Source organism: Ischnura elegans, chromosome 5, assembly GCF_921293095.1.
Source record: "Ischnura elegans chromosome 5, ioIscEleg1.1, whole genome shotgun sequence".
Taxonomy (NCBI): domain Eukaryota; kingdom Metazoa; phylum Arthropoda; class Insecta; order Odonata; family Coenagrionidae; genus Ischnura; species Ischnura elegans.
In genome coordinates this window covers 37,223,003-37,244,314 of record NC_060250.1, presented here as the reverse complement: position 1 = coordinate 37,244,314, position 21,312 = coordinate 37,223,003, and the positions used below count along the sequence as shown (strand labels likewise).

The 21,312-nt window shown below is 42.6% G+C and overlaps 1 protein-coding gene across 2 annotated transcripts in view; it reads left to right on the top strand.

Annotated features, from left to right (window-relative positions):
- Positions 1 to 21,312, top strand: part of LOC124158736 (ecdysone-induced protein 78C) — a 522,961-nt gene that overhangs the window by 251,293 nt on the left and 250,356 nt on the right. Inside the window, exon 1 of one of the 2 annotated variants that reach the window (XM_046534003.1) lies at positions 16,762 to 18,749. The exons of the other annotated variant lie outside the window; for it this stretch is intronic. Within the exon in view, the coding sequence (XP_046389959.1) occupies positions 17,909 to 18,749 (841 nt within the window). The 5' untranslated portion in view covers positions 16,762 to 17,908. Of the gene's footprint in view, positions 1 to 16,761; positions 18,750 to 21,312 lie in introns of those variants that run through there. 2 annotated transcript variants of the gene reach the window in all.

Below are 21,312 nucleotides of genomic sequence, written 5' to 3'. Positions count from 1 at the left end.
CTTACTGCAATATAATTTTCTTTCCAGAGATTTCAACGCCGTGAGGTATATTTCACACAGACGTTTCTGCGAATGATTCGATGAATTATCATAATCGTGTCTTTTTCATCTATGTTTTTATGTTTCATTTATGTTTTCAAGTTATGGATAACCTACGGTTTTGGCCACCTTATTCTGAGAAAGATCATATTCAAACTACGATTTCGTTTACATTTATTAATTTTCCTCACTAAAAAGTGATGTAAAATACGAATGTATTTTTCTACATTTTACGTAGTTCCTTCACCACGTATTAGTTTACAATGGCTATTTACATGGTGGAATTTATTACTCATGTGTTCTTAAATTGTTTTTATGCAAGGTATAGAAATGTCCAAAACCAGTAGCAATGATTAAAAAATGTTATGAACTGATCGCTAAGCTTTCAGAAGCTTGCGAGATCCTAATCAGTCTGGTCATGCAAGAAGACATCTGATTTTCCTAAAAGGTCATAGTTGTATATGCTCACGTTTAAATAGACATGTTAGTCATTAAGCGCCTTAAACTGTTTGGGAACTACATATAATCATTTCATTTAACACATGTTTTTACCACTTATTAACGCAAATTTCTCTCTGTAGAGACACTGAAAGTTGCTAGACTTACTAATGAGTGATATAATTATTGTGTCATAATGCTTCCACCTCACTATATTTTATTCTCCATTCGAGAATCCAATCATGGTCAACGGATACATTGGGGCCTTCTCCTAAATTGTAGAACTTCCTATCGTTTTTTAGACTGAAATCTGAGACTACGACCAGAGCGCTAGGAATGTGGCTGTTGCAGCAGTCATCCACACTCCATACTCGCTTTGTGTAAATTTTCTAGGCTCTCCCTAGTCCAAGGGAACAATAGGCCGACCCGCAACAGTATACTCCCTGTCTATATGCGTGATTTCACGCACGACTGCTCTTAGTACATGGGGTGAGCCCTAGTCACATTCACCGAAAAAAGCTTTGCACAGCCGACTATACGACTTCCGCTCCCTGCATATCCGCTATGGTGAACACATGCTATGCACTCTCAGCATAATTGCTGTACTTTTGGCTTTTTTAAGGTTTTCATCGCAAGTAGTCACTTACTGAGGGAGAAGTAAAATTTTAATATCGCCGGATGCAAGGTTTTTTTTTCACCCTTAGGCTTCTTGCCGTCAATATTTTTTGTCTGATATCGCATAAATTAATCACATTTACCATATCGTTTTCAGTTTCTCACGGAAAAAAATAATTTCAAGTTCGAGGACTTGTTCTTATCTAAAGGCCTGTTTACACGATACGTCAGCTAGTGCGCAGTTAGTCTCTAAATGTGTGTATGCGAGAATGAACGCCAAAATCACCGTGTAACAACCAAACTTGTGCAAACGCAAGAACAGAAAATAGAGCCTGTTCTAATTTTTATTTATGCATTTATCATGTTATGTATCGTGTAAACTGGCCTTTAGCGTTAGAAGAATGAACTACTGAGTCAATCTTTTTTCAATAGTTCCATGTCTTTAGTGCGTTTGAATTACGGATTTAGGGTCCGTAATTTTCGTTTCCGCTTATATTCTTCTCTCCTTTTCATGGACAATTCATGTGACACGTAGTGGCGGGGGTTATCGTAAACAAGGGCGGATGTAGGATTTTTTCTGGGTGGGGCACAAGGGCCTGACAGGCGAACGGTCTTATCATACCTGAGATTAAAAACAACTACTACACGAAATACTCTAATAAAATTTACGATATTTTAAAATGAAATTAAATTATTTAGGCTCCGTAATAAACAAAACAATACAAACGTAATGATAACAGTATTAAAAATATTGTCTATTTTTTAAGCTTCGGGGGGGGGCGGGCACTTGCTCTTCCCCCCTACATCCGCCTATGATTGTAAAGGTACTTACCAAAGGAAGGTCATTCTCCAAAGAAATTGGTGCCCTGCCCCTTTAAAGAGGATACACCTACCTGACAAGCTCAAGCTAAACTCAGCTAAGGGGAGAGGATTAAATTAAAATCCGTGAGTGAAAAATGATTGCTGTCAGCGTTCATATGTAGACACTCTCGGTCCCGGACACGATGTGATGCTGTTGTCCATATTTCCGGCGATTCATGAGATATTCTCTCTTTATCCAATTTTAGTTCTTCTCACGTCTCAAATTTCTGCCTGTTTCTGTTTTCGCGTTGAATATTATTTCAGGGTGTGATTGGCAAAATACCAGTAAGTTTTGGTGCGACGAGGGTGAAGCTGAGACATAGATAACATCATGTGAAAAATGACCGAACCCAGCTAGGTGCGTTGATGTTTCAAGGAGTGAATGGAATCATCAAGTGAAATGTCACGGGAGATAGAGATAAATGGTGGAAACGCTAAATAGGTTTGGAAGTACTCTAACTTGAGGGAATAATTTTGACTTGCTGTTTTCTGTATACAAAATGAAATCAACTTATGAATCATCAGCTGTATTTTCCATTTTTTCATTTTCTATTAGATGTTTCTTCATATAGGCGTTTACCTCATACCTTGATTTTTATGCCGGCTATACTCTTTTTAAACCAATGCTCGGAAATGTGGATTAGCTCAAGTACGAAATAAAAGTATAAAAAACAACGGAAAAACGCGTTTTATAGGTATGAAAGTAATCTAACGTCGGGAATAAAGTTGATCTGTTGTTTTATTCATACAAAATTTAAAAAAACATTAAAATAATCAGCTATTTTTTCCCATTAAATTCCTCTAAAAAGAAAAGAATTTCCATTTAGACCTTAAAAATCGGCGTTTTACCACATGACGTCATCATTAACAAAAATTTAAGTTATACTCTTGTTAAACCAATGCGGAGAAATGTAGATTAGCTGAAGTAACAAGGAAATAGCGAAAACAATGGAAAAACGCTCGAGGAATCACGTGCCCCGTTGGCTTCACTCGAGTGATTTCTACGCTTGCCGCGAAACATCGAAACCGCATTTGAAAAAAAAAGTTGCGATGTGACGGTCGTCGTCGAGGAGGAGAGGAACCGCATCCCTTGAGCTTTTATTTCTTTTCTCCCTCCTTATTTACTTCCTTCGCGTAATGGAGAGGGAGTCAAGTTTGAAGAGCGACCATTTCGACTTGCGCCACACCCGGCGCTCGTCCTTCGTCATGCTCCCTCGCTCGGGAAGCCTCCCACAGACGTAAGCTGTCGGTTGAAAAGGTGGCCGAAGCTAAGGTCATGGTTATCATTTGGCATTGCCTTGTCCGGAGAAATGTTAAAACCATAGGGACTGCATAGAGGAGTCCCAATTCCGTTCCATAGAAGGCTGATTTCTGTTGCCACTTCGGTCGCATTTTAATCGGGTAATTCAAAAATGTCCGCGGCGCTGTGATGAGTGCAATGCGATCCACTTTTGTTTTCAATATTTTGCAGTATGATGTTTTTCATTGCGAATAATAGCATTGAAATAGCATAATTTTGATAGATGATATCGTTATGTGTGTAAATTTCGATTAATACCCGTAATCATACCTTATTTCCCCGTGAGAATAGGATCAATTTGTCCGTCAGTGACGCGAGTGGCGACTTTTGTAATCCCATTTAAATGCGCAGTGTGTGACAGCACAATTAGAGGCCGACTTGAAGATCCTCTTTTGTAATATTCGTGGTCATGGCTATCGTTTACATCTACGTAATATCTTGCGAGCCACTTTTAAAGTGTTTGGCAAGGGGTGGTCATTCGCTAGGATGCAAGAGGATTCCCTTATGCACACCACACGGTCATAAAAATGCTACGCAAGTCAATAAATTATACTTTCACATTCATGCAAAGGCAAAACTTGTCAACTGCTTATAAAGCCGATCTGATGATGAAGCTAGAACATGTAAAATATGCTGTTAGAGACTCTAGGAAAATTCATTAACATGCATTAGGGAATACAAAAGATGGTAGGCTACACTCCAAGTGGACTAACCTATTAGTAACTCCTAACGCTGTTGTTATAGTTTCTTATAGATCGCGGAAAAACGACATTCTGAACCTACCTGTTCTACAGTCTATGTCCCTTATTTTATTTTTATGATCTGATCCACTGTAGTATGTTGTTGTTCGTTAAATATATGGCTAACCTCGTTGGAAAATAAACTGCTCTTGAATTTACATTATAGGTTTAGTCTAGTTTTGCAGTCTACGTTATGACAGAGATTCCTATCCCATTTAATCTAAGAGGTCAGTTACACTAGCAAGACAAGTAACAATGGCCTCTCCGGAGAAAGTGAGGATGTTTAAACCCCTCATGATAAAGATGAGGAAATGAAATTGACCTTTGACTGGTATCTTTTTAAATTAATGTTCAATGGAGTGAGTTCCATGGAATCAGAGGTCGTATTTTATTGAAAAATAAGTAGTTTATATTTATTTTATGTTGACTGATTGCATGATATCAAATGTTTAACAGGAGTAACCCCTCTGGCGTCATTATTTCAAATTTAAAAGGACTCTTGCTAATATTATTTATCCCCAAGATTCGTATTTTACGCTTTTTCGTGCATTAACGATTCGTATTCCATTTTGAATACGGTTAAGTATATGAAAAAATTAGCCAATACCAATATTCCACTCCATACAAACGTTGTCTTGCTGTTATATTGTTCTGAATAGAAAATATCAATGGTGCCAATGTTCATTCATTCCATAGTGCAGCATGTTCTTGGATCGGTAGAATTTAGATTGGCGGGGGAAGCACGGCTTTGGATGTGGTAATGTATGCAGAAAGAGGTGTATACACTTTCCAGCCGCACCCATTTATGCCTGCAATGCCCCAGCAAACTCATCCATGCGAAGATTATTTTTTTCAGATTGTGGAATATTAAATTGGCACTGTACACACCTTGAAATCACTGAAGCAATTTACTAAACCTTAGTCTCACGGATGATATGCCCATGTAAGTGTGAACTATATGATTATTCGGAATTGCAACCCACATGTAACTTGTATGATTGCGTAGACACATGCCAATATAGCAATATTTATTGCAAACTAATACGCGTTGGAAATGGAGAATCAATTTCACGTGGGAAATTTATCAAATTGAATGCAATAGATCAAGCATTAAGTACGTAAAATCATCTCAGTTGATCACCAAACCTTTCGACAATGACTAGGCTATGGGCAAATCTGAATGCACCTTATGGCATCGTTTCACTGCAAATCACACCCAATCTATTGTCAAACCTCGAATACTCCTGTCTGTATTGAAACCAATTTATATTGCTCTTAGTGTATGGAACCATTTGAATTCCAGGTTTGATCAGAGGTCCACGTAAACACCTTGGTCAGCCTTACCACGAAATCCCTTCACCCAGAGCTGCGACTGGGAGAAATTTAATTTCAAGACTTCTCAATTTATAAATGTGTAAATTTTCTATTCAACCATAATTATTGTGTCAGCTACATATTTCGGCATTAAACTTTAGAGCACAGAAGAAAACGTAGTTTAAATCTTTCCTGAATAGAACTGAAAATTTATACATTTTTGATATTACTTAGAAGCAACATCGGGTTATAATGGGTTAGGCGGAACTTAAAAATGTTTCGATTTCTTTCGAACATTCGTTCATGAGCGTACCCGTGGTAGCACCTGTATCCTGTAAACGCACATTGAAATATCGAATTATTCTTTTGACAATGAGCATATTTCGGCTATTCTTCGCCACAGAGCAAATAGACGTCTTTCCCGGAGCACTTCAACCAGCGAAGTGTTGTCTCATTCTCGACCACCGCTCTGCTCATGCAGTCTTATGTATCAACCTCCCTCCTCCAACCTGGAGGCTCCAGCCGTTGTCGGAGGAGGGACGGAGAAAAACGGGGAGTTGGGGGAGGAGGGAAGGGTGTTTTAAAGGCTGGAGGGGAGGGAATGACGTTCACGCCGAAAAACTTCAACATCCACCTTCCCCCTCCCTTCAAACCCTTCCTTATCTTTTTTTTTATACACCTCACCACCCCTTTTTCCCCCACCCCCTCCTATACCTGCCATCCCCTTGGCTATGGATGCGAGAAAGGGGGAGTGAGGGGGGTGGGGGTAGGATTTGTTCGCGGGTCGGAGGGGCGGTAGGGAGGGGAAAAGGGGGAGGGGGGGGAGCAAGCATCAGGATAGGGTACAATGACCTTCCCTGCCTCCTTCCCCTCCTCCACTTCCCCTCCACCTCCCCTCCATCCCCCACCCACTCCCCTCTCTTTCTCCACCTTCCTCCACTTCTCTGTTGGCGATCGCCCTTTCCTTTCTATCCTCCGCGTTTCGTTTCGTTTTTTTTTTCTTTCTAACTTCCACTTCGCCTCTCTCTCTCCTATCATTTACCTCCCTCCCCTATCTTTTTCTCTCTCTCTCTCTACCCTACGCACTTGTTGTCTAGCCTCCGCCATTTCGCCCGCTCGCTGAGTACCTAGCTAGCTCGGTGAGGTAAGGTAAGGAGGTAATGTGGAGGATTGGAGGGTGGGTTTTGAGACGCGACTCCCTACGCGGTGCCGCTGGTGGATCGTCTTGAGATTTGCTCGTTTTTTCCACGAGTCGTTCCGTAATCTTCCGAGCTCCGTTCTGATATTCCGAAGGCTTGTTACCGAATAAAATGTTTCGGGTTCAAGTTGGTGGAATTTCGTTTTAACACTCGCGAGGGAAAAATACCTTTGTAAATTGAGGTTTCGCCGATAATTCACCTGTCCTGATGTTCACCTGATTAAATAGACGTGATGTATCCAACTTTTTGATTCAAACTTATTAAATCCTATATGTTATCAATGTATTCATTTGATTTTTCTTAAAAGGGATATTGATACGTTCGTAATGAAATGAAACCTTGTGACATTTTCGAGGCTGTTGGCAAACCTGAATATACCTATAGGCATCGTATGCTTGCTCATTACAACGAATATATTTGAAAACCTCGATGAAATCAGTATAAATTAAAATCAATTTATATTTATAACTATATTATCGCACGTAACATTTCCATGCCCAGGTCGGATTAGAGGTTCAAGTTGAATTTCAAGCCGATTCACCTTCCTCATTGCCAGCAGCTGTTTACTTTTGATTTTGGATTACGGAGAGTTATAGTCAACATTTTCGATTGTACTCTGCCTTTCTTTTCAGATTACTTTATGCAGAGTTTCTCTCAAGTATACCTTTGGGCATTGTCAGGATTTTCATTATTACCGAAGATTTGCTCTTTTTTCTCACCGTATTCACGAGGCAGTGGTGGTGGATTTCCTCTGCTATTTTTCAGCTCTTTCTGGTTGATGTCACAAAACTGTGGTAGGTAACATGGGAATGATCATGTGAATTTTTCGGAACGCAATGGAATTTACCGGTACACGAACATAGTGTCAATTTGGAAAATAATAGTTTTCCTGTAGTATTTTTGCGTTTCACCTTCTGGATGATATAGAATTCCAACGGGATATTTGTGAGGTACCACATATGACCATTGTGTTTTTAGGCTCGTCGAAATTGAACGTTTTTATCCTCTGGATACTTATGTCGCGAAATTGCTCACCGCGTTCTGCACTTTTGGCAAATGATCATGTGTCGTGTGATAACAATTTTTGGTAGCATTTTAGCTCTGCTCCCTGGCCACATTTTGTATTATTACCACCTATACGAAGAGGTATGAGGTATACCAGGGCATTGTAAACGAGCAGAATACATCGACGTTCCCGCTTGACATTCATCGCCCACTCAGGAGCCAAAATATTTTCGCCTCCTAATGGAGTATTATGACAGTTCAAGCGATTCGAGGATAAAGAAGCCCCCATTTGCTGGGGATTATGGATCCATTATCCTCCGAGGAGTGAAAGAACAGCTGCATGTTGTTGGAATCCGTATCTTCTCTGGTGCTCTCAATCATATTGTTTTCGCCTTCAACACCTCGCCTTCCCAATGATTTCACGGCCGAACATCCAAGGTCTTTTTCCTTCTCTCACCCTAATCTTCCTTCCGAAAGGCAGTCGATGGTCGTGGCGAAGCGTTTTACCCTTGAAAACGCGCTCTTGGGAGAGCTTAACCCTTCCTATTCGTCTTCATTAAACTGCCTTTCCATCTCGGTCGCGTTGCACTCTGGAAGTCTAAACCGCCGACCGTTGAAGTTTCCGAGCGGCCGCTTCTCCCGTCTTACAATTCACCGCAACTTAGAGCCAGTCGGCGGCATCATAAACACTGCAAAGTGTATACCGCCTCCGTTGGAAGGGAGATATTCAGCCTCAGGTGGTGGTGGTGGCGGTAGTACAGTCATGCACCCATGTGCTTCAGGCCGTTTTTATTTCTTTCTCCTCATCCGTTGAGATTTCCGCGTTTCGTTTCGAACGGGGCCGTTTTTACCTGCGGGAATGAGAAGACTTGGTGCCAAGGGGATTGCATAGAGAAGTTCCAATTCCATTCCGCCGAAGGTTGATTTCTGTTGCCATTATGGTCGAATTTTAATTAATCGGGTTTCAAAAATGTCCGCAGCGCGGTGATGAGTGAAATGCGATCCACCTTTTGGGAATTTGGAAATGCAAGGAATAGCATTGAAAAGTTATAAATTTGATAGATTATATCATCATGTGCATAAATTTCGGTTCTGTCCTTAATTATACCTTAGTTTCCCGCGAAACTCGGATCAATTAGTCCGTCATCGACGCGAGTGGTGAAATCTGTAAACCCATTTAAATGCGCTGAGGACGGCAACACATATAGACTTGAGGACTATTGTAATATTCATGGTTGGTGCTGTAATTTGGTTATTTGGTTTCCTATTCGAGAATCCAGGAATGTGAGACGCCAACTATCGGTAGAATTCGGAAATAGAGCTCCGAGGACCGCTAAATAACTATTAATTACCTTACGAAACCACTTTGGCAAATCATGGGCATTGGTGGGTATTTTCTGATGCCTGTTGTTATTTTGTAGATATCAAGCTATCATAACTTTGTAAGTAATATGTTTTATGCATTCATGTATAACGCCTTTTAGTTGCCATTCAATGCTAAATTCATCATTTACTGTGACTTGCGACCAGAAGACCCCGAAGCTCAGGCTTGCCCTAACCGATGTAAAAATAGCTAAAATGTTGCCCACCGGAGCTATGTTTTTCATAGGCCATTACATACAACAAATTTAAGTTGCTCTGCAACGACATAACTCGGAAGTTTTATTGTTAAACCTGGTTGTACTCCTGATAGAGGTATTTCCTTATCTTTCCCTGCAAAAATATTGCGTTGATCTGATCATGAATACCGTTGGTTGTGGCATATATTATCTTCTAATATTCAAGAACGGAAAATGAAATAGAATTTTGTAATAATTGTCATTTTTAGTTGTTATCCTGGCGTTTTGATTTTTGCTGTATCGATTGTACATCGATCCCTTATATTTTGTTTATGGCAACCTTCGCGCCGATACCACAAACTGCCTTAGTAGTCTCTTGAAGCTTTACTCGCAAATGGGTGAGCTTAGATGATAATTTCACCATGGGCGACTGGGCGTGCCTACCAATCCAGTCTTGAGCCCATAGACTTCTCTTGACGTAGGCTGGCCGACGTGTGGAAGATATATTAGATCCTCTCTGTTTCTTTTCCATTTCGTTTGCTTTAAATTGGAGTTAAATAACGAATAAAGCAATAGAACTACGATAGTTATACATAGTTTTATGCTGAATAAATTTCGGCGATGTGGTAATGCTCGTTTTGTGAACTTTTTCCGTGGGCTAGAGCTGAACATTTAATGATATTCGGACCTGATGTAATGGATTTGGAAATATTCATCGCTGGTGAGAAAATGAGCTTTTAATAGCCTTTACAATGGATTCAGCTAACGAGTTAGGTTTGGGGGTTCTACGGACATTATCAAGGTCAATGCTAATGACTGAGCAGGGTTTAGAAATCGGCCCCATCTTTTCTTTTCATTTAATTACATAAAATCACGCCCATGCAGCGCCTTCACTCTTTATGTATCTTACGCATCTAGATAGACTCTTACGGTAGGTTAAGTGAATGAAATAGAATGTATGATTATAATTGTCATTACCAATTGTAGGCTTTTGGATTGGTTGGCTGCAGCCGTATATGATTGGTTGTATCACGCTGGTAAATCTCCATGACGACGTATATAATTCTGTTCTTATTATATTCTTGTTTCCTACTCTATCATCAACATCCTTCCCAATTTTCAATGTAATAATCTTTTCAGATCGACTTTTCCATTGTACAATATTTTGATGCGATGAATGCAATAGTTTACATGAATATGCAGTGTAATTACTTCATACAACACGAGTTTAGGGGATCATTTAAATTTAATATATACTTTTGCCATACATCCCAGTTTAACGATGAATGCGAGGATAAATGTTTAAAAATAAAAACATTTAGGTAAAAATGCAGTTCTACATCCACCCAATAACTCATATAACGCGTATCGAACTGAAATTCGCATATGCTACCTCACGAGTGTAAAAGCTCGTAGTGCCACTGACTTGGGACCTCAAATAGCATGTTGGAAAGCAGAAGTAGGGGGATGAACATTTTAATTGGATGGGAGCGGTGTCCAACGTTAATAGCCTCTCCTGTGTGGTTCCCTGTAATGGAAATTTAGCATTTCGTTGCCAATAGCCTGAAAAGTAGGCTACAATTAAAAAAGAAAAAAGCATGTACTTTTGTTTCAAAAAATCCAAGAAAGTCGACTATTGGCGCATACCAATAGTGTTTTACCACCGATTTTAATGAGGTCGAAAGCGTGAAAGCCTGTGCTGTCCATTTTTTTCATTCGTTGACTACCTTCCTTGTTATTTGCAGCGAAGCATCAACTATTTTTTTGAACTATAAGAAGAGCGGGCTCTGGAAAGTTGCTTGCTTTTTCCATATATTCACCAAATTTTTTTTCTTCCATATATCGAATTAAGGAATTGTTTGAATATTCTTGGTCGGATTTTCCTCCACATAGTGTGTAAAATTTTGAGGAATGTGACCATTACGTTTTCATTTCCTAATTTCTCTTTCCATTTTATCTCTGTATTCTCTAGTTTTTATTGCTTCTTTCTATTCAGATTCGCTTTCCAATATGCAATATTTTGATACGAGGAATGCAATTTCTCACATGAATATGTGATTACTTACTTCATACAAGGCAAGTTTAGAGTTTACATTAAAGTGAAAATTTATTTTTATCACATATCCCACGAATTCGGCAGGTAAATGTTGAAATGCTAGCAGAAAATGCAATTCTGCATCCACCCACGTACTCGTGTATTGAATAAAAAATCGCATGTGCTGCCTTTCTCTTGTAAAAGCTCGTCAGATTGTTTGAACCTCAAATCTCTAAGATACTTTCCTGTACTGTTCCGAACAGATCACCTGGCCCGAACTCGTCTTTGCGAAACTGCCCTCATGATCTCGCATTGAGTTCTTTAACGTCATCGCGCTTGAAGCTCGAACGGATGTAAGAAAAGAGAGAGGGTTCAAATCGAGTACCTCCTCTTCCGCACTTGTTTTTTCTGCACGCAGAGCCTTCGATTCACTTGCCGATATCATTCTCTTGTCACTTTCCATCGTTGAAGTCTCCGCGACCAGACTTCCTCTTCTCTAATCTTGAAGAGGCTGTGGCACTATCCTTGCGGGTAATGGTGAGGAAATGAGAGGGAGGGGGATTGTGTTAGGGATGGGAGATGTGCTTGAGAGGGTGATAAAAAGGGGAGAACTTGTTGGTTGATGGTTTTTTGAAGGTGAAGGACCACTGAGGTCATTTGCACCGCCAAGTTGGGTTGTGCTGGATTATTCGCAGAACGCTTGAGGATACCGGAGTGTTAGTCTATTCATTGCATTTAACATAATGTGGAGTACTTTTCTATTTCCACACTTATTTATTCCATCCGACTCAGTTTTCGTCACATAATGCTATTTCAATGCTGTTCAACTTTGAAATGGCAATGCGTGCCGAAACTTGGGTTGATTGGAATGAATAACTGCGGAAATACACAAGTACTTTTCATTATGTTAAATATAAAATACTTCCTACGAATTAGAATTTAGAAAAGATATTTATTCTTCTAGGACTTCTGTCCTCTAAGAACAACTGCAATTAACTTATAGAAATTCATAGAGTAGTAGCTTTAAACATAGAATTAATTAAACATAAAATCATGAAATCAACTCTACTTACTCATTAAGAGCGATAATTCAACAGGAAAATACAACAAAATAGTTCCATTTTACAAAGAAATCATATCATCACTACACTACAACAACAACATTAGACAAAGGAAAACATATTATACAAAATGTTCCAGTGGCAAATCACAGAACCAACGAGAAAGAAGTTTTACGCCGGAAGATGTATCTTTTATCCATCTATTGTGTCGAAGCATCAAGAGCATAGTCTCTTACCCTACGGACGGAGTGATTATATTGGATAGCACCTTGAATTATCATTTTATGGTGGTGATATTTAAAAATATATCTTCATTTATACGAGAATTTATTATTAGAAATATATTTGACGAATTCTTCCGATATAATATTGAAGAAGGCAAGAGAGTACTAAGATAGCTTCGAGATGTGGTTTTGGAGACGACTGTGGAAGATAGTATGGAAACATAAAAACACGAAGATTTACCAAGGAGGGCCTTGGAAAGAAAAAAAGAAGTAATGTCGGTCTCGCTGGCGGCGGGGTAAAATTCTCGAATGCCAAAGAATACGTCGCTGGTACGAGTCCCGCCTGGGAATGGTTGCTTGTGCACATGTAATGGCAAAATAATTAATAAAACCCTATGTAAAAGGCCAGTAAATCTTTTTTTCCGTGGCATAGAAATAAATAAAGTCACAGAGAAATTACTGAGGAATAAAAGTGAACCGCAAGTATTTTTAGGAAGACTATTACAAGAGATAAAAAGAGAAATAAATAGAGGATAGAGAGGAGGTTTGTGGCAATGGATAGATCAATCGTTCAACGGTGGAGGTAGTCTTTAGCCATAATCATCTTGTTAAACAATCATATTATACCAAGCAGTAGGTGGTGGAAAATCCACCGAGAAGGGTCTCGAAAGCGCGACCTTCGGGTAAGCGGACGAGGAATCAGCCCCAACTCCGCGGATGCTGGCCCGGGAAGAGATTACTCTGAGAAATTTCTGCAACTTCAGACATAAGAATCCTCAGAACCGTATCCTCAGGCCATACGTTATCGCTTAAAACCCATACTCGGCGATCTCCTTGCTGGCAATGGTGATAAAAGGAGGAAGGATTATGTATTGGAAATAAGGGGGTTGTGAGTTAGAGTATGTGGAATGTGTGTAATGAAGGTAATGTCTAGCAATAAACTTTTATGGCAGTCACTGGCAACCATACTCAGGGATAGAAAACCCTTCTCGGTGGGATTCGAACCTGTGCCCTCATGGAGGTAATACCTTGCAATAAGGCAGTCACACTCGACCAAATACGGTTTGAAACAGTATACCTTTCTAGGTGGATAAAATTCGGTAAATCCGGAAGGTTCAATCGTGATGGAGTGGAATTTTTCCATATTGAAATAAATACATGCAAATTTCCACAAATTTCCACAAATTATAAAATTTATTACGACCTACATTTTAATGCTACTACATCATCTTCATTTAGCACATATTAAGGGAGTATAAGACGTCTTACGCTCTACTTGATGGGTGGAATAAGAAATCTCTCTAAGAAATGTCCTCGTGGACGACACAAGTTCGAACATATGCTGCAACAAACTTGTATGGCAATCACACCGGACCTTTCTCTGAAACGGAAAATCCTTCTAGTCGGGATTCGAACCCGAGACCTTCACGTTTGCGGACAAGGAATCAACCTCACCAATGTAGAGTTCGAGTCTGTATAGGGTTTTCTAAGAAATCTCTACTACTGCTGGCATTCGTTTAGGTCTGTATCCATATACTACCCCGCAAGCTGCTTAAAAAGGCGTGTGGCAGGGGGTGCCAGGACACCAATCGTTAACATATAAAAAGCAAATGCTCATAGACTAGTATTTATTAAATTCCATTATTGTTCGGGGGAAAACGTGCTTACTCTTCTGCATAGTCTCTCTCCAGTCTCATGGAAACCATCCTGTTCGCTCTCCTAGCGAGGAATGGTGAAGAGAGACGAGAAAGAAAGGAAGATTAGGAGGAGGAGGAGAGGATCGTGAGGGAGAGATGGATCATGGAGTCGATGGTGTGGGGAGGAAAAGAGAGAGGAGTTTGGTGGGGTGGGGGAGGTATGAGAAGGGCGCATCTACGGTACCGCTTGCTCTCCTCTAAGGGTGGCGGCGAAGGGGGAGGGGTGAGGGGCGGGAGGGGGAGTTTAAGGGTTTGGGGGAGTGGGGGAGGGGGTGAGTTGGCGGGGGGGGGGGGGGTGGAGTGTGAGTGAATGAGGATGGGGGGAGGGGATCCTCTCTCTCTCTCTGCGGGGTTGCCATCGTCCATTCTCCGCCACCAGTCCCAACGCGGCCTCCGTCCCAGCGACCGACACCACTCGTTGCTCGCTGCAATCCCCTTTTTCTCCCCCACCTCCCCCATATGATAGCTCCTCTCTCTCTCTCCCAGCAGTGTCCATCCATTCCTCTCCTCTCTGGAGCTTACAATCCCCCGCCGCTGGAGGGAGTGGAAGCAGGAGAGGACTCTTCGTAGTGAAAATCCTCGCGAGTGAGACGGGGGAAGAGTCGACGCTAGTGGGCGCCACCTTCCTAAGCCTCCAGGAGTCTGCCCTCTCTCTCTCTCTCTCTCTTTCCCTCTGCAACCTCCCCTACCACGTCAAAGAACCCTGCTGGGGGGGAGTAGATGGGGGAGTCTGGCTAAAAATCCTATCGGTGGAGAGAGAAAGGGGAAAGTTGACTCAAATAGGCGCCGTCCCAGCAGCGGATACCTTCCATAAAGACACCCGTTTAATCCCTCTGGAGCCTCCAGTTCTTCCACTCAAACAGTCAGCTCTTCACTTTACCCGAGCAATCATTTTAGCAAAACCCTTTCTGTTCAGATAGAATTGAGAGGGGAAATTGGCCTTCCTCAGTTGCCGAATCACCTTCTCCTGTGTTGAACACTCGCCTTCTGAAGGCGGAGTACAAAAAAACCAGAGGCATCCTCGCGGACTTCGTGGTGGCCTGCGAGGAATGACTGCAAAAGAACCTCCGTCTCGCAGACTCCGGAGGCTTTTCTGGCAGCCCACCATGTGGGCGGTAGGCGCGCACGCCACGGAGGAAGATTGGTTTTGAAAAATTTTCATCGCCGGGCATCGACATCTCCAACGCATCGGATCGGAGGGATCCTCACGTGGAGCACCGCATGTGCCGGAGTGACCTTCTGTGACGGAGAAAACGACCTCCTCCCCCTTTAGTAGGTGTCGCGACGACCTTCCGGGAGCGAGGGAGTTCATCCTTTTCCTCGGAAAAATCTCCTCATCGCGTGAACGAAATCGGATCTTCACGCCGGAGACTTTTGCAAGTGCGTCTCTTGAAGGGGGAGATCGTGGAAGGAAGGAAGGATCCAGGAAGAAGAAGATTGTGCTGGAGGGTTTTTCTCCTTCGCCGCTGTCCACCGAAAGAGACTCGCCGTGTTTGGCGTGGGGGAGGCGGGGCAGGAAGAGCGGAGGAGGTCCGATAGCCCGGCGGCGGCAGGGAGAGGTAGGGGGGGGGGGGGGGCAGATTGCACGGATGGCTTGTGAATCCTCCCACCACCGGCGAACAGATCCCGTTCCTCGCCTCTGTGACTGTCGATTGTGAAGCCGTGCGCTCCCGAGTGAATAGTCTATCTCTCTCTCTTTCTCTCGTCCACCACATCCCTTGCCGCTCCCGGCGGAAGACGACTGTGCGGCCGGTTGAGGGAGGGGGGAAGGGGGGGTTCTGTATTATGAGGAGAGGGGGAAAGTGAGGGGTTGTGATTAGGGGAGGGGGCGAGTCTACGTGGAGATCTCCGTAGCAGTCCTTACAGACTTAACCAAGTGAATCTCCTAGATGTTGCACTCCTAGCGAGGGTTCATAAAAGCTCTGTATTGCGGTACATAAAACAATTAAAAAAGCGTCCTTGCGTGAACGAATCGTATTTCCGGTTAAAGAAAGGTCACTGTCACTCTAAACGTATGCAAGAAATGTAGTTCCGAGTGTTTTTTTTTTTAGCGAATTGACGTTTAATTCCAGCAAACATACCCTCCGAGAATTGAAGTCTCCGGTACACCGATACAAACTATGGATATTCAGCGAATAGGCATTCAGTAATGTTAATTAAAATCATTTATAGTCAGACATCTGTGAACTGACTCTCTCTCTTTGTGTTTTAAACCATCTCAAAATATTAATTACTTCGAGTTATATGCTCATTATTTCCAATCGTATTCAGCAATGTTAATTGAAATCATTTAGAGTAAGACATATGTTAACTGACTCACTCTTTGTGTTTCAAACCATCTCGAAATAATAATTACTTCGAGGTATGTATTCATAAGTGCGAATGTACAAATGTAAAAGTGTACCCGAGTCTTGGATGCTCTGGCTTGAGCGTGCGTGGATTGTGTGCGAGCCTGAGTTTGTGTGAGATTTGTGCGCGCTGTGTTGCTTCGCACCCGTCGTCGTCTGCAAAACGTCCCTCCGTTCCCTAACCTCATCCCCCCACCCCACCCCGCCCTCCCCACCTTCCCCTCCCACTCCATCATCTCCCTCCCCTCCGCGCGGCTCTCTTGGGGTACGCCGACCTCTCTCAGCGCTCACATACCTCCCTCCCCTCTGAACCCTCTCTCTCTCTCTCCACATTCCCCTCTTCCTCTCTCTATCTTTCTCTCTTCATCCATCTCCGGCGGCGCGGCGGGAGCAGAGGAGGAGGTGGAGGGAAAAAGGAGAAAGGTTTCCGTGTTGTTTCGTGCATTGGAGTCTCCTTCGCGGGAGAGGTGTAGTAGTCGGGTTGTCTGTGGATGGATCGATGGATGGTGTTTTTCGGTGGATTGTGGTGGTGCTTTTTTGGTGTGTCTCCATACTCCTTTCCTCGCTGCTGTTAGTGTGCCGGTAGGGCGTTCATTGCGTGCAAGCGTCCCTTGAATTAAGAGTTCGTTAGGTTTGTGTTCGATTTTTCTGAGTGGTGTTGTGGGAGGAAGAAGGGGAAAGCGGGAAGAAGGCGGAATTAATAATCTTCCTCCTTTTCGCTCTCTTCTTTCTCCCGTTCTCCTTTTGTTTTTCTCGCCCAACCTCATTATTCCGTGTTCCCTTCCACGGTTTGCAAGGTTATGGTCTTCCCCTCGGCCTTCGCGTGAAGGTGGAGGATTCATCCTACGTTCTCATGGTCTTCCGTCCAAGGAATGGGATGAAATGTTTTCTGTGTGAGAGGATTGGTCCTGAGTTTTATTTGTGATTGAATAGGGTTCCTGAAAAAAACAGCAACAATGGTAACTCGTCATCAAGGAAATTCTAAGGTATGCTTAGGTCCTTGAATCTTTACACGTGTTCCGTTCAGTGCAACCTTTTTGTAGTGTTTCGTATCCCGCAGACTCAACTGGATTTTCTATGAGAGAAACTGAGAATGTACTCACCCACGATTTAGTCTATGGGGTAGGTAGTAGTGACGTGCCGAAGGAAATTGAACAGTCGGAGTTTTCTAATAAGTTTCTGAATGTGTGACTTGGGTTGTGCTTCCGATCCCAAGTGATTCAGACTCGTTAAATCACACTCGGAAGAACTGAATGTGTTATGCCTTCCCAGGTGGGCCATAAGAAAATAATCTCCAATCCGTGATAATATTTTGTGGTGACGAGTAAATTTTTTACTAAGGACTGCGATCCCACCGATTAAAGCCTACAGTAGCCCGGATCCGCATATGTGAACGCTGGCCAGTGCTCCGTCGAAACCAACCGGATCTCTTCCGAACATTCGGATTCGAATCTCCGATCGTCCGAATCCACCATGGACGTCTTCAAGCTGGTGGACCCCTCGGGCCTGGGGGTCCTCTCTTCGAACCCGGTGGAGAAGGCCGCTGGCAACGCCCAGCACCACGAGGAAGTGGTCACCTTCGACGCCGGCGGGTCGGAGTTCAACCTTAGCTTCTTCGACCCGACGCCGGCGCCTAGCGTGGGAGTCGGCGGGGGCGGCGGAGGCGGCCGGAGGGGTCTAGGCAAGCGTAGAAAGCGCAGGCGAGGCCTGATAGGGGCCCGGAGGCCGAGGTTAGATGGAGAACCCGAAGGCCATGACGCCGAGGACTTGGATGACTGTGGTGAAGGGGATCTGCAAGACGATGACGGCGATGAAGACGATGAGGACGACGAGGAATACGAAGACGATGGTGAGGAGGATTGCGAGGATGGGCAAGGCGGTTTGAGGGAGGCGGAGGGGGACTCCAGGGACATGGTGTTTCACCTGCACCACCCGGGAGGGGACCACGCCCCCCCTGATCACAGCCCCTTCGGCTCCCTACACTCGGAGCTGATGGTCTTTGCGGACGGGGGCGATTTCGAAGCCCCCGAGGCACCGCCCCCGGCCCAGCAGAGGCCCCCGCCGCCGCCTCCTCCGCCCCCGCCGCCTCCGCCGCCCCCGGCGACGCAGATAGCGGCCCTGGCCACGGTTCCGTCCCCGGCGCCCTCGTCAATCCCGGCCCACCACCTCCTGTTCGACGCCCACATGCTCAACAAGCTGGGGGCGGGGGTGGTGGGGGCAGGGGGGCAGCAGCAGACACAGCAGACTCCACCCCCTCCTCCGGCCACGACCATCTCGTCCCCTGGCGCCGGAGGCAGCTTGGCGATCAAGCAAGGTGAGGTCGAAGGTCCAGCTCATTGTTGCAATCCATATTAGTATTAGCCTCCACTACCCTCCTCCTAAGTTCCCTCCAAGTAGGGGAAGTACATTTCGCCGACAATAATTGGCCATCTGAGAAATCTTAGGAGCCCTATGGTTTATCGGTAATAAGAAATAAGGAAAGACTTTCAATTAACCCCGCTGTTGAGGCCGGAGTTCCAGGTTATTGTTGCAATTAATGTCAATATTACCCTCCTCCTAATTTTCCTGTGCGTAAGTATATTTGGTCGATAAAATTTGCCATCACAAAAATCTCAGGATCCCCATGGTTAATCATAAATAAGAACATAATTCAAGCATTTTTTCCGTCTTAACAATACATCCATCTTCATTTAACGGTATAGTCCACAAATTTCAATAGATATGAATGATGCATCGGCAGCTCAAAAAGGCTAATCCGGAAATCGGGGTAACCGGGTTCGAATCCCAGTCAAGACGAATGGTTTTTTTCTCTGAGTTATTTTCGCATAAGAACATAAAATAAAATTCACTAACTCATTTTTAACTGTGTGGTATTCCATTATAAAGTTTCTTGGTAGGTTAACTTTTACAAAATTAGTTGTGTACGAAATATTTAACTAACCAATAAACCTCATAAGAAAAGAGTTGTAATTAACCCCGCTGTTGACGGCTTTCAAATATTACCTGATACGTTTTTACAAATCATTCCATTTCACCAATAATGAAACGCTGAAATCCCTTTTGGGCTACACCCTTATCACTTCCTAGCAAGCACAGAGTCCTTCAAACCGCCCTTAACACTACCCACGTCCCCATCCCCACTTAATTGAATCCATGCAATGACTTACCGCTATTATTACTACCAAAAAACAAAAGAAAGGTGATACTCTCTGTATAAAGCAAAATCGGCTTGGAGCTTGAGTTTTAAATTCAACAGTTTTGCGTGGTGTGAGATAATTGACGTTATTTTTCATTGGGTACTAAATATCGATTACGTACTCACGAATCCAACGGGTATTCTTACGTATGGTTGTCTTTACGGCCCAGTTGCTTTTGAGATCCATTACCCTATTTCCTTTGTGGGCGTTGTTATCTTAGTCATAATGCACTTTGGCCGCTTAACAAATCTCAATGCTTTTCTAACGCCAAAGTGCCTATGCAAGCAGCTTATTGTAGAAAACACATTTACATTACCCTTGTTTTTACAGGGGTACCTAAATTTTGATTATATATTCAATAATTTAAACCTTGTTCATGAGTAAAGTAGTATTTCGGGTTGAATATATTATTAAAATAAAAATCGGTATTATCCATATCATGCTGCTAATAGATTTCTTCGGCATAAAGGTGCTCATGTTCATTTTTGTGCCTTAATATCGAAGTGGAACTCACAGATATAAATGTCATTCTTCTGTTAAATATTCTGTCGGTATTGGGGAACATGCGCCGAAAAATAATTGGCCTAGAGATAATATGGGATTGAAGTTTATGATAAGATAATATGGGAAGAAGAGTTTCCACGTAGTACTTCATTGGAGCAACTAACCAGTTGCGGGTGCACTTTGCGTTGAAGTAATACATTCATGTTTTATGCAATGAAAAAATAATACAGGAAACGACAACAATGCAATTTTGGTCACTCTACGAACAAACAGATACATTCCACGTTAGCACAACCTTGCATTGTGTTTTTCTTGAATTTAAATATGGTAAAATTAACGAGAAATTACAAATAAAACCAGCATTGTACATTGCGTTCACGATCTCCAATCTATGATACCTTTATGATCTCTGGCATGTCGTGGCATGATCATCCATCGATTTAAACCTATACGCTTGCCATGCTCTTTCGAAAGCCACAGGGTCTCCTCGGATGTTGGGATCTTCTCCTTGAACCGGTTTTGGTTTTTGATATGTTTTTAAGATCGTAATTTTCATCGAATCGGTGTGAAAAGCAGGCGAATTAGAGTCTATCTCTCGAAGTTGCTTTCAAGGAATGCTAACCTTCCCATTGTATACATAACCCCTTTTAAAAAGAAATTTTTGACGGCTATGGTCTGGAGATATCGCACCTTATTTTTTTGGTAATTGTTATCTATGGTAATATTTTTTCTTTTCTATGTATCGTGAGTATTTCTATTTCGTTAAAATACTTTCGTGTTTCATTGCCTTGCGTAAATAATTTCCCAGATAGTTGCTCATTGCAAAAATTTGAAATGTGAGACAGATCTTATGCTCGTTAAAGTCCCGCTTGATATCATTCTTTCTTTAAACTTGATTGTAGAATTCATCCCCGCAGTTTTCTCATTTTTAATTTTATTTTACTGAATATCACAAGGTAATTTTTTAGTTGTCGATTTCCTTAAATATTTAGTTAAAACGCATGGGGTCAATGACCTGGAAGGACTTGTCTGAATAACAGAAAAGAATGAAAAAAGCATTTTCGTAGATACTATGCGATCTTTCAACGTAATTATTCTGTTTTCTGAAGAATGTTGGTACAGTATAACAATATATAAGCCCGATGCTTGGCCTGTTCCAGAATATTTTGCCTTTTA